General features: G+C 37.3%; 1 protein-coding gene across 3 annotated transcripts in view; it reads left to right on the top strand.

Moving 5' to 3' along the window:
• Positions 1-12,523, top strand: part of RFX2 (regulatory factor X2) — a 53,660-nt gene extending 41,137 nt beyond the window's left edge. For all 3 annotated transcript variants that reach the window (XM_053703057.1, XM_053703056.1, XM_053703055.1), the window contains 2 exons: positions 2,675-2,717; positions 9,088-12,523. In XM_053703057.1, the coding sequence (XP_053559032.1) occupies positions 2,675-2,717; positions 9,088-9,197 (153 nt within the window). In that variant the 3' untranslated portion in view covers positions 9,198-12,523. The remainder of the gene's footprint in view (positions 1-2,674; positions 2,718-9,087) is intronic.
• The last annotated feature ends 703 nt before the right edge of the window (positions 12,524-13,226 follow it).

Genomic DNA, 13,226 nt, shown 5'->3' with positions numbered 1-13,226 from the left:
TCCATTACTTGTGGGATATTCTCCTTCCCAACAGGAAGCTGCAAGAGGATCACCCACAGCAGAGCTGTCTATATAGCTCCTCCCCTAACTGCCACCTCCCAGTCATTCTCTTGCAGCTCTCGACAAGGGAAGCAGCTAGAGAGATGTGATGCATTAATGTAGTTTATCTTCAATCAAAAGTTTATTATTTTCAAATGGTACCGGAGTTGTACTATTTTAGCCTCAGGCAGAAAGTTGAAGAAGAGTCTGCCTGTGGTCTTTGATGATCTTAGCAGGTTGTAACTAAGATCCATTGATGTTCTCACACATAACTGAAGAGATGGGTAACTTCACCTGAAGGAGTCCCCTGAACATATAGGACCTCTCTAAGGGGTTTTTGTGCCTTCCAAAGTCGTTGTATGGGCAGGTAGGGCCACAGTAGAGCTGTGGCAGTTTGTTGTGACTGTTTAAAAACGTTTATCGTTTTTTTGATCCGGTTTTGAAACTAAGGGGTTAATCATCCATTTGCAAGTGGGTGCAATGCTCTTTCAGCCAATTATACACACTGTAAAAATTTCGTAAGATTTACTGCTTTTTTCACTGATTTAGCAGTTTCTGTGATTGCTCCCTCGTCTGATTGCCAAGATCAAGCAGGAGAGAGCTTCAGTGATTTTGATAGCTCCTGAGTGGCCACGCAGGACTTGGTACGCAGATCTGGTGGACATGTCATCCGTTCCACCTTGGACTCTGCCGCTGAGGCAGGACCTTCTACTTCAAGGTCCCTTCAAACATCCAAATCTAATTTCTCTGCGTCTGACTGCTTGGAGATTGAACGCTTGATTTTGTCAAAACGTGTTTTTTCCGAGTCGGTCATTGATACCTTAATTCAGGCTCGAAAGCCTGTCACCAGGAAAATCTATCATAAGATATGGTGTAAATATCTTCATTGGTGTGAATCCAAGGGTTACTCATGGAGTAAAGTCAGGATTCCCAGGATATTGTCTTTTCTCCCAGAAGGATTGGAGAAGGGATTGTCAGCTAGTTCCTTAAAGGGACAGATTTCTGCTCTGTCTATTCTTTTTCACAAGCGTCTGGCGGATGTTCCAGACGTTCAGGCGTTTTGTCAGGCTTTAGTTAGAATCAAGCATGTGTTTAAACCTGTTGCTCCGCCATGGAGTTTAAATTTAGTTCTTAAAGTTCTTCAAGGGGTTCCGTTTGAACCTCTGCATTCCATAGATATCAAGCTTTTATCTTGGAAAGTTCTGTTCTTGGTAGCTATCTCTTCGGCTCGAAGAGTTTCAGAGTTATTTGCCTTGCAGTGTGTGATTCCCCTTATCTGATCTTCCATGCAGATAAGGTAGTTTTGTGTACCAAACCTGGGTTTCTTCCTAAGGTGGTATCCAATAAGAATATCAATCAAGAGATTGTTGTTCCGTCACTGTGTCCTAATCCTTCTTCAAAGAAGGAACGTCTATTACACAATCTTGACGTGGTTCATTCTTTAAAGTTTTATTTACAAGCTACTAAAGATTTTCGTCAAACATCTGCATTGTTTGTTGTCTACTCTGGACAGAGGAAAGGCCAAAAGGCTTCAGCAACTTCTCTTTCTTTTTGGTTAAGAAGTATAATCCGCTTAGCTTATGAGACTGCTGGCCAGCAGTCTCCTGTAAGAATTACAGCTCATTCCACTAGAGCGGTGGCTTCCACATGGGCCTTTAAAAATGAGGCTTCTGTTGAACAGATTTGTAAGGCGGCGACTTGGTCTTCGCTTCATACTTTTTCTAAATTCTACAAATTTGATACTTTTGCTTCTTCGGAGGCTATTTTTGGGAGAAAGGTCTTACAGGCAGTGGTGCCTTCCGTTTAAGCGCCTGCCTTGTCCCTACCTTCATCCGTGTCCTATAGCTTTAGTATTGGTATCCGACAAGTAATGGATGAATCCGTGGACTGGATACACCTTACAAGAGAAAACAAAATTTATGCTTACCTGATAAATTTATTTCTCTTGTGGTGTATCCAGTCCACGGCCCGCCCTTTCATTTTAAGGCAGGTGTTTTTTAATTTTTAAACTACAGTCACCACTGCACCCTATAGTTTCTCCTTTCTCTTGCTTGTCTTCGGTCGAATGACTGGGAGGTGGCAGTTAGGGGAGGAGCTATATAGACAGCTCTGCTGTGGGTGATCCTCTTGCAGCTTCCTGTTGGGAAGGAAAATATCCCACAAGTAATGGATGAATCCGTGGACTGGATACACCACAAGAGAAATACATTTATCAGGTAAGCATAAATTTTGTTTTTTAAATAACTTTCCAGTTGACTTCTATTATATAATCTGCTTCATTGTCTTGGTATCCTTTGTTGAAGAAGCAGCAATGTAATACTGGGAGCTAGCTGAATGCACTGGGTAAGCCAATAAGATGAGCCATATGTGTTGCCACTAATCAGCAGCTCCTAAGGCTACCTAGGTATACTTTTTCAATGAAGGATATCAAGAAAACAAATTAAATAGAAGTAAATTGGAAAGTTGTTTAAAATCACATGCACTATCTGAACCACGAAAGAAAAAAATTGGGTTTCAGATCACTTGAACTCCTCTTTACATAATTGCAAACTTAAGTGTTCCCAAAATTCCAAGGGGTGTGAGGATGTAATTTCCAGAATATGTACTAATCAATTATGTATTAATTGTTTTACAGTTTAGTGACCTGGCTACAATGTCACCTACATTAATGGATAAAGGTAAGTTCTGATCTTAAATACATATTTTTTTTTTTGTATTATAAATAATAATAATAATAATAATAATATTATTATCTTAATTTCTGTGTTAGATTGTAAGGTGGGTCAGTATAGTCATAAATAGGGTTTGCATAATAGTTTTCTCAAATTTCTCAGTAAATGTTTTCGGTTAATTTTTGTATACGATACCCTCTTTCAGTACCTCCTGGACCTGAATAGGCTCTTGGCATGGACATCTGAACTGGCTGGAAATTTCACCTAGTCCTGGACTAGGAGGAAATTCCAGCAGATGAGTAAAAAAAACAACAACATAATTTATGTAAGAACTTACCTGCTAAATTTATTTCTTTCATATTGGCAAGAGTCCATGAGCTAGTGACGTATGGGATATACAATCCTACCAGGAGGGGCAAAGTTTCCCAAACCTCAAAATGCCTATAAATACACCCCCTCACCACACCCACAATTCAGTTTAACGAATAGCCAAGCAGTGGGGTGATAAAGAAAGGAGTAGAAAGCATCAACAAAAGAAATTTGGAAATAATTGTGCTTTATACAAAAAGTCATAACCACCATAAAAAGGGTGGGCCTCATGGACTCTTGCCAATATGAAAGAAATGAATTTATCAGGTAAGTTCTTACATAAATTATGTTTTCTTTCATGTAATTGGCAAGAGTCCATGAGCTAGTGGCATATGGGATATCAATACCCAAGATGTGGAGTCTTCCACTCAAGAGTCACTAGAGAGGGAGGGAATAAAATAAAAACAGCCATTTTCCGCTGAAAAAATTAATCCACAACCCAAAAAAATAAGTTTATTTTCATAATTGAAAGAAAAAAACTTAAATCAAAAGCAGAAGAATCAAACTGAAACAGCTGCCTGAAGAACTTTTCTACCAAAAACTGCTTCCGAAGAAGCAAATACATCAAAACGGTAGAATTTAATAAATGTATGCAAAGAGGACCAAGTTTCCGCTTTGCAAATCTGATCAACTGAAGCTTCATTCTTAAAAGCCCACAAAGTGGAAACTGATCTAGTAGAATGAGCTGTAATTCTCTGAGGCGGGACCTGACCCGACTCCAAATAAGCTTGATGAATCAAAAGTTTCAACCAAGAAGCCAAGGAAATAGCAGAAGCCTTCTGACCTTTCCTATAACCAGAAAATAAAACAAATAGACTGGAAGTCTTCCTGAAATCTTTAGTAGCTTCCACATAATATTTCAAAGCTCTTACCATATCCAAAGAATGTAAGGATCTTTCCAAAGAATTCTTAGGATTAGGACATAAGGAAGGGACAACAATTTCTCTATTAATGTTAGAATTCACAACCTTGGGTAAAAATTGAAAAGAAGTCTGCAAAACTGCCTTATCCTGATGAAAAATCAGAAAAGGAGACTCACAAGAAAGAGCAGATAGCTCAGAAACTCTTCTAGCAGAAGAGATGGCCAAAAGGAACAACACTTTCCAAGAAAGTAGTTTAATGTCCAAAGAATGCATAGGTTCAAATGGAGGAGCCTGTAAAGCCTTCAGAACCAAATTAAGACTCCAAGGAGGAGAAATTAATTTAATGACAGGCTTAATACGAACTAAAGCCTGTACAAAACAGTGTATATCGGGAAGTATAGCAATCTTTCTGTGAAATAAAACAGAAAGAGCAGAGATTTGTCCTTTCAAGGAACTTGCAGACAAACCCTTATCCAAACCATCCTGAAGAAACTGTAAAATTCTAGGAATTCTAAAAGAATGCCAGGAGAATTTATGAGAAGAACACCATGAAATGTAAGTCTTCCAAACTCTATAATAAATCTTTCTAGAGACATAGTATTAATCACTGAGTCAGAGAAACTTCTATGACTTAGTACTAAGCGTTCAATTTCCATACCTTCAAATTTAATGATTTGAGATCCTGATGGAAAAACGGACCTTGAGATAGTAGGTCTGTCCAAAACGGAAGTGGCCAAGGCGGGCAACTGGACATCCGAACCAGATCCGCATACCAAAACCTGTGTGGCCATGCTGGAGCCACCAGCAACACAAATGATTGTTCCATGATGATTTTGGAGATCACTCTTGGAAGGAGAACTAGAGACAGGAAAATGTAAGCAGGATGAAAACACCAAGGAAGTGTCGGCGCATCCACTGCTTCCGCCTGAACATCCCTGGACCTGGACAGGTATTTGGGAAGTTTCTTGTTTAGATGAGAGGCCATGAGATCGATCTCTGGAAGACCCCACATCTGAACAATCTGAGAAAATACATCTGGATGGAGAGACCACTCCCCTGGATGTAAAGTCTGGCGGCTGAGATAATCCGCCTCCCAGTTGTCTACACCTGGGATATGCACCGCAGAGATTAGACAGGAGCTGGATTCCGCCCAAGCAAGTATCCGAGATACTGCTTTCATAGCTTGGGGACTGTGAGTCCCACCCTGATGATTGACATATGCCACTGTTGTGATATTGTCTGTCTGAAAACAAATGAACAGTTCTCTCTTTAACAGAGGCCAAAACTGAAGAGCTCTGAGAATTGCACGGAGTTCTAAAATATTTATTGGTAATCTCGCCTCTTGAGATTTCCAAACCCCTTGTGCTGTCAGAGATCCCCAAACAGCTCCCCAACCTGAAAGACTTGCATCTGTTGTGATCACAGTCCAGGTTGGGCGAACAAAAGAAGCCCCTTGAACTAAATGATGGTGATCTATCCACCACGTCAGAGAGTGTCGTACATTGGGATTTAAGGATATTAATTGTGATATCTTTGTATAATCCCTGCACCATTGATTCAGCATGCAAAGTTGTAGAAGTCTCATGTGAAAACGAGCAAAGGGGATCGCGTCCGATGCTGCAGTCATGAGACCTTAAAACTTCCATGCACATAGCCACTTAAGGGAATGACTGAGACTGAAGCTGCCGGCAGGCTGCAAACAATTTTAAACGTCTCTTGTCTGTTAGATTCAGTGTCCATGACTCTGTCTCTATCTGGAAGCCTAAAAAGGTGACCCTTGTCTGAGGAATCAAGAAACTTTTTGGTAAATTGATCCTCCAACCATGTTTCCGAAGAAACAACACTAGTTGATTAGTGTGAGATTCTGCAGTACGTAAAGACTGAGCTAGTACCAAGATATCGTCCAAATAAGGAAAACACCGCAATACCCTGTTCTCTGATTACAGAGAGAAGGGCACCCAGAACCTTTGAAAAGATTCTTGGAGCTGTTGCTAGGCCAAATGGAAGAGCAACAAATTGGTAATGCTTATTTAGAAAAGAGAATCTCAGAAACTGAAAATGTTCTGGATGAATCGGAATATGAAGGTATGCATCCTGCAAGTCTATTGTGGACATATAATGTCCTCGCTGAACAAAAGGCAGAATAGTCCTTATAGTCACCATCTTGAAAGTTGGTACTCTTACATAACGATTCAAAATTTTCAGATCCAGAACTGGTCTGAATAAATTTTCCTTTTTTGGGACAATGAATAGATTTGAATAAAACCCCAAACCTTGTTCCTGAAAAGGAACTGGCATGATTACCCCTGAAGACTCCAGGTCTGAAACACACTTCAGGAAAGCCTGAGCTTTTACTAGATTTGCTGGGATACGTGAGAGAAAAAAATCTTCTCACAGGAGGTTTTACTCTGAATCCTATTTGATACCCTTGAGAGACAATGCTCTGAATCCATTGATTTTGGACAGATTTTATCCAAGTATCCTTGAAAAACCTTAATCTGCCCCCTACCAGCTGAGCTGGAATGAGGGCCGCACCTTCATGCGGACTTAGGGGCTGACTTTGGTTTGCTAAATTACTTGGATTTATTCCAATTTGAGGAAGGCTTCCAATTGGAAGCAGATTCCTTGGGGGGAGGATTGAGTTTTTGTTCCGTATGCTGACGAAAGGAACAAAAACGGTTAGAAGCCTTAGATTTACCCTTAGTTTTTTTTATCCTGAGGCAGAAAAACTCCCTTTCCCCCAGTGACAGTTGAAATAATCGAATCCAACTGAGAACCAAATAAATTATTACCTTGGAAAGAGAGAGATAGTAATCTAGCTATATTAGCTAGAAGAGCTTTGTGGCTTAAATCTTGGAATGCCAATATGACATCTAAATCTAAAGACATGGATCTAACATCAATTTTGAGAATATAAAAAATGGCATCGCAAATAAAATGATTAGCATATTGCAGTAAGCGAATAATGCTAGGTAAGTCAGAATCCAATTCCTGTTGCTCTATATTCTCCAACCAGAAAGGTGATGCAGCCGCAACATCAGCCAAAGAAATTGCAGGTCTGAGAAGATGACCTGAATATAAATAGGCCTTCCTTAGATAAGATTCAAGCTTCCTATCTAAAGGATCCTTAAAGGAAGTACCATCTTCCATAGGAATAGTGGTACGTTTAGCAAGAGTAGAAATAGCCCCATCAACTTTGGGGATTTTTTTCCCAAAACTCTATAGATTTTGCTGGTAAAGGATACCATTTTTTAAACCTTGAAGAAGGAATAAAAGAAGTACCTGGCTTATTCCATTCCTTAGAAATCATATCAGAAATAGCCTCAGGAATAGGAAAAACCCCTGGAGAAACCACAGGAGGTTTAAAAACAGCATTTAAACGTTTATTAGACTGAACGTCAAGAGGACTGGTTACCTCAATATCCAAAGTAATTAGCACTTCTTTTAATAAAGAACGCATATACTCTATTTTAAATAAATAAGTAGATGTGTCAGTGTCTGAGGAAGGATCTTCTGTATCAGATAGATCCTCATCAGAAGAGGATAAATTATTATGTTGTTGGTCATTTGAAATTTCATCAACTAAATGAGAAGTTTTAAAAGAACTTTTACGTTTATTAGAAGGTGGAAATGCAGACAGGATAGAATCAGAAACAAATTCTTTAAAATTTACAGGTATATCATGCACATTAGAAGTTGAAGGAACTGCAACTGGCAATGTACTATTACTGTGGGACACACTATCTACATGTAAAAGTTTATCATGACAACTATTACAAATGACATTCAACTAAATAATTTCTACAAATTTACAACAAATGCACTTAGCTTTGGTAGAACCAATGTCAGGCAGCAATGTTCCAGCAGAAACTTCTGAGGCAGGATCAGACTGAGACATCTTGCAAAATGTAAGAGAAAAAACAACATATAAAGCAAAATTATCTATTTCCTTATATGACAGTTTCAGGAATGGGGAAAAAATGCAAATAGCATAGCCCTCTGATAGAGAAAAAGGCAAGAGGCAAACATCAATGGGGTATTGAAATAATGAAAAAGTTTGGTGCCAAGTATGACGCACAGCGTAACTTAATCTTTTTTGGCGCCCAAAATAACTGGAAATGACACACTCGCGTCACTTATGACGCAACCGTGTGAAAGGTCTCGGCGTCATAGACGTATTTTTTTGCGCCAAGAATGGCGCAATAAAGTTTAGCATTTGACGCACCCGCGGGCCTAATACCGCCCGCAATTTGCAAGAAGTAGTCAATTGAAAAAAAGACTAAACCCCAGGTAAGAAAGAAATTTCTTAAAAAAAAATGTTTATATTCCCCAAATATGAAACTGACAGTCTGCAGAAGGAAATACATGAACCTGACTCCTGGCAAATATAAGTACAATACATATATTTAGAACTTTATATAAAGTACCAAACCATTGCTGAGGTGTCTTAAGTAATAAAAAACATACTTACCAAAAGACACCCATCCACATATAGCAGATAGCCAAACCAGTACTAAAACAGTTATCAGTAGAGGTAATGGTAAATTGAGTATATCGTCGATCTGAAAAGGGAGGTAGGAGATGAATCTCTACGACCGATAACAGAGAACCTATGAAATTGACCCCCGTTAGGGAAATCATCGTATTCAATAAGTGATACTCCCTTCACGTCCCTCTGACATTCGCTGTACTCTGAGAGGAATCGGGCTTCAACAATACTGAGAAGCGCATATCAACGTAGAAATCTTAGCACAAACTTACTTCACCACCTCCATAGGAGGCAAAGTTTGTAAAACTGAATTGTGGGTGTAGTGAGGGGTGTATTTATAGGCATTTTGAGGTTTGGGAAACTTTGCCCCTCCTGGTAGGATTGTATATCCCATACATCACTAGCTCATGGACTCTTGCTAATTACATGAAAGAAAATAGGCTTTTGCCTCTTTAAAGGAACACAAAACCAAAACATTTTCTTTAATGATTCAAATGGAGTAGGTGATTTAAAAAAAAAAAAAAAGTAGCAATAATACTTGTATTTTAATTCTACTTTGAAGTAATTTTAGTATGCTGTTTGTTACAATAAACATATCACACAGAATAGATGTCCACGTAAATGTAACATTTTGTTTCTTTGCTTTTCTAAACAGATGACATGAGTGACCTGGGGAGTGACACCGATGGGGATCATCGTATGTCTGGTGAGCCTCCTGTCAAGAGAGAGCGTGTGGATCTCAACCATTCCCTGCAGGAAATTTAGAGAGAGTTGCCTTCTTTTGCTTATATTTCCCAGGGAAGATTAATTCTAATACGCGAGAAGAATGCCTCTGAAAAGAACCACACAAAACTAGTGCCTCTAACACATCTGCCACAATTTATATTTTATTTCTTTCATGCCTCCTCCAAAATCTAAAGAAAGCAAGTTGTCAACATGGGATACATTTCCCAGTGGCTTTGTTGCCATACCATTGACCGTAACACTCCACCCTCATGTACTACATTGATCAATTTTCTTTTTAATTGATGAATGCTACCAGAGAATGTGTCTGTGCATTCTGTTATGCTCTTTTTTTTTTTTTTTTTTTCCCCTAAAGCTGGATTTTGATTTATTTGACATTGGAAGACAAATAACTTTTGTAGAGTTTACAAATCTTGATATTTAGGGGAGTAAATAAAATTATATATCTATATTTTCCTCTTTATTTTGAGATGGACCCATCAAATGCAAGGTATTTCACCAGCCTTTGGAACCATTACCTCAACTGCATGAAGCTGTTAAGTGGGCTATTCTCAATTGCCAAATAACACTGTGTGTTAGACAATAGAATGTAGGACAGGCAGCCATGTTGGCAAGAGATCTAAATAAGTTTCAAACTCTGGAAAAAATTAAGTTGTGTTGTTTCATTGACGCTTCTCTTACTTGAGGAGAACATTACTGTGCACATCCCGCATGAGTGCTCTAAAATCAACTTGCAAGATTTTGTGAATGTCTCTGGAAGTCCACATAAGGGATATTGAAGACTTTTAGTTTTATAGATTGTCTCTTATTGGCTTATTAAAAGTTTAAAAACATGATGCTCTTGTACTCTGATTTTATGTGTAGAAACTTGTAAGGTTTAATGTATGCCAATTACTTTAGCATTTAAAGTATATTGTAGACTATGTATTTCTACAGTTGCACACTGTTTAGAGACACTTCTGTCTTCACTCTAGATACCAAAGCATCTTGTAGACAAAGCACAAGAGGGGGTTATTTTGCTGAGTAGTAGATAATCCCTTATTGGCTTGGCAATTGTGCCTTCAGAATCCTGTAGTGGATTTATCAATCCTATTTTTTTTATGTCTTTAGATTACTTTATATAGGACTGTTGCAGTTAATGATTGAAATTGTAAAGTTGTAGATTTGTCTTGGGCTTTCTGTGGTCAATCTTGCTATTCTCCAACTCCAGCATTGTCCTTCCTGTTGATAAACATTTAGAAAATCAGTGCCTTAGTGTATGTAAACTGCCCTGCCTCTCACCACAACCTCTTTGTCTTGTTTTAAGCTTAGATATCTGTACTATAACTTTTATGAAGCGTTTGCTTCCTCTGGTCTTGAAGCTAAGATTAAGAACCTGTAGCTAGCTCCATTTTTGTATCGCTGCCCACATAAAATAACCATCCAACGGTCTTTCACAAGGGCAGGGTATACGTTTTAAATAATAGCAGGCCACTAGCGAGCTAACCAGCTATACACGCACACACACAAAATGGATTGTGCGAATTGCGACTGAAAAACATATTTGAACAATTGAATGTCAACTGGAAGAGAATAGCTGTTTGACTTGATGTGATAGATCCCTGCACTTGGTTATTCCTTCAACCTATTATAAGGAATCCATTTTCTGATTCAGGCTTCATAATTTTTCCAATCAACCATACTCAAGTAGGAATGTTGACTTTAATCCTGTGGTATTTTTATGAAACATCTTCCTTTTTTTTTTTTTTTTTTTGTGAAGACTGAAACTGAAAACCTGTAAGAGACCATGACTTGCAACAAGACTGTTGAAATTCTGTGCCCTGAATGTGAACTTGTGGCCTTTCTTTACTGTGTAGTTGCCTTTGGAATAACCCTTTCAAGCCTGATCAAAAACAACGTTTCCTATAATCAGATTTTATATTGCAACACAGCTAGGGATATTACATTATCCAAAGTCTCTAAATATGTTTCAATGCATGGAAAATGTGGCATTACATTTTTAATTTACCTTCCCATAGTTTAATATTTTATATTTCATTTTATATGGGAGAGTTATGCAACAGAATTGGCTATATTTGTACAAACAGATTTGCAATTTGCTGGAATTTATGGTTCACAAATGCCTAACATTGCCTGTGGTTGTAACTTTGTATCAAAACAAAATTGCAATTAACATTATGACTATCAACAAATACATCAATCATGGTTGAACTCTTCAAAAAGTATAAGATTGTCACAAAAGAGAGGTATTTTATTTCCTCAAAGAGTTACTAAACCCAAATTTTTCTTTCATGATTCATATAGAGCATGCAATTTTAAGAAACTTTCTAATTTACTCCTATTATCGACTTTCTTCGTTCTCTCTTGCTATCTTTATTTAAAAAGCAGGAATGTAACGCTTAGGAGCCGGTCCATTTTTGGTTCCAGGGTGCTGATCCTAAAATGGGCCGGCTAGTAAGCTTTACATTTCTGCTTTTTAAATTAAAGATGGCAAGAGATCGAAGAAAAATTGATTATAGGAGAAAATTAGAAAGTTGCTTAAAATTGCATATTCTATCTGAATCATGAAAGAAAAATTTGGGTTTAGTATCCTTTTAATTTGTAAACTGAACATTCATTTTACATACAGTAATGTGTCTCCATGGATTTTAGAAGACTCGCCTCATACCATACATGATATATTTAAAGGGACATCTGAAATTTCCAATAAAATGGATATATATATATATATATATATATATATATATAATGTGTGTGTATATGTACATATACACACACGCACAGTAAACAGGTTTATTTTGTCTCCTTTTGCTATTTATTTTAATATTTTTTTTCCATAGGGTACTTACATATGCTGTAGTTTTGTCCTCTTACATCTGTTTTTTAAAGGGCAGGACAACAAAGTTAACTTGCACACCACAGACCAGCTGTAATAGAGTATAAAGAAATGGATATTTTATGTGTTTGTTGCTTTAATACTATGCATATACAATAATTAATTGATGCCCTTTTTAAATAAAAATGAGTTCTAAACTTGTAAGTTACCAGTGTAAATTTTGTAACCACTCAAATGTATATCAGGCTTGGAAGGGTTGAATATTTGGTATGTATACGTATGTGTTTATTGGCAGTTTGCAACTACAATTTTATTTTTCTAAAATAACCTATAGAACTTGTATTATTTTCATATCTAAATGAAATACACTATATAATTTCTGTTTGTGATGTTTAAACTTAATTGTAAATACATGTGAAATCTTAATTCTGTCTGTTTCGTAGAAAAAAAAATTGTGACTCGTTTTATTTTTCTTGTAAAGTGTATATTGAATTATATTGGATTTAATGTTTTTTTGTTTTGTGGTCTCATTTATTAAAATACAATAAAACAATTAATTTTGTTTTCTAGTACAGAGAACAGCTCCAGAAATCGATGAGCTTTAGTGTTACTAAAATTGTTGTAGTAAACTGTGTTTTAAAGAAGGAAGTAGCAGGAAGTAAAGACTGTTGGTGGTTAGTAGTGAAAAGAATATGTTGCACAACTTCATTACACACGCCTAATTTTAAAGGGAGACTATACTCAAGAATTGTCTCTGTTCCATCTAAAAGAAAAGGTTTCAAAATAGATCACAGCGCTTTATTTTTTGTCAGGACCCAGATGTACACAATCAGGCACTTCCTGTTAGTTAGACTTTAAAGGGATAGTCTAGTCAAAATTAACCTTTCGCGATTCAGATAGAGAATGCAACTTAATAATTTACTCCTATTATCATATTTTCTCTGTTCTTTTTTTGTATCTTTATTTGTAAAAGCGAGAATGTAAGCTTAGGAGCCAGACCATTTTTGGTTTAGCATTAGGGTAGCGCTGACTGATTAATGGTTAAATGTAGCCACCAATCTGCAAGCGGTACCCAGGTGCTGAAGCAAAATTGGGCTGGCGCCTAAGCTTACATTCTTGCTTCTTCAAATAAAGATACAAAGAGAACGAAGACAAATTGATAATAGGAGTAAATTAGAAAGTTGCTTAAAATGTTATGTTTTAACTGAATCATG

Source organism: Bombina bombina, chromosome 2 (genome assembly GCF_027579735.1).
Source record: "Bombina bombina isolate aBomBom1 chromosome 2, aBomBom1.pri, whole genome shotgun sequence".
NCBI classification, from domain to species: domain Eukaryota; kingdom Metazoa; phylum Chordata; class Amphibia; order Anura; family Bombinatoridae; genus Bombina; species Bombina bombina.
Note: the sequence above shows the minus strand (reverse complement) of the source record. Positions and strands in the feature narration are given on the sequence as shown.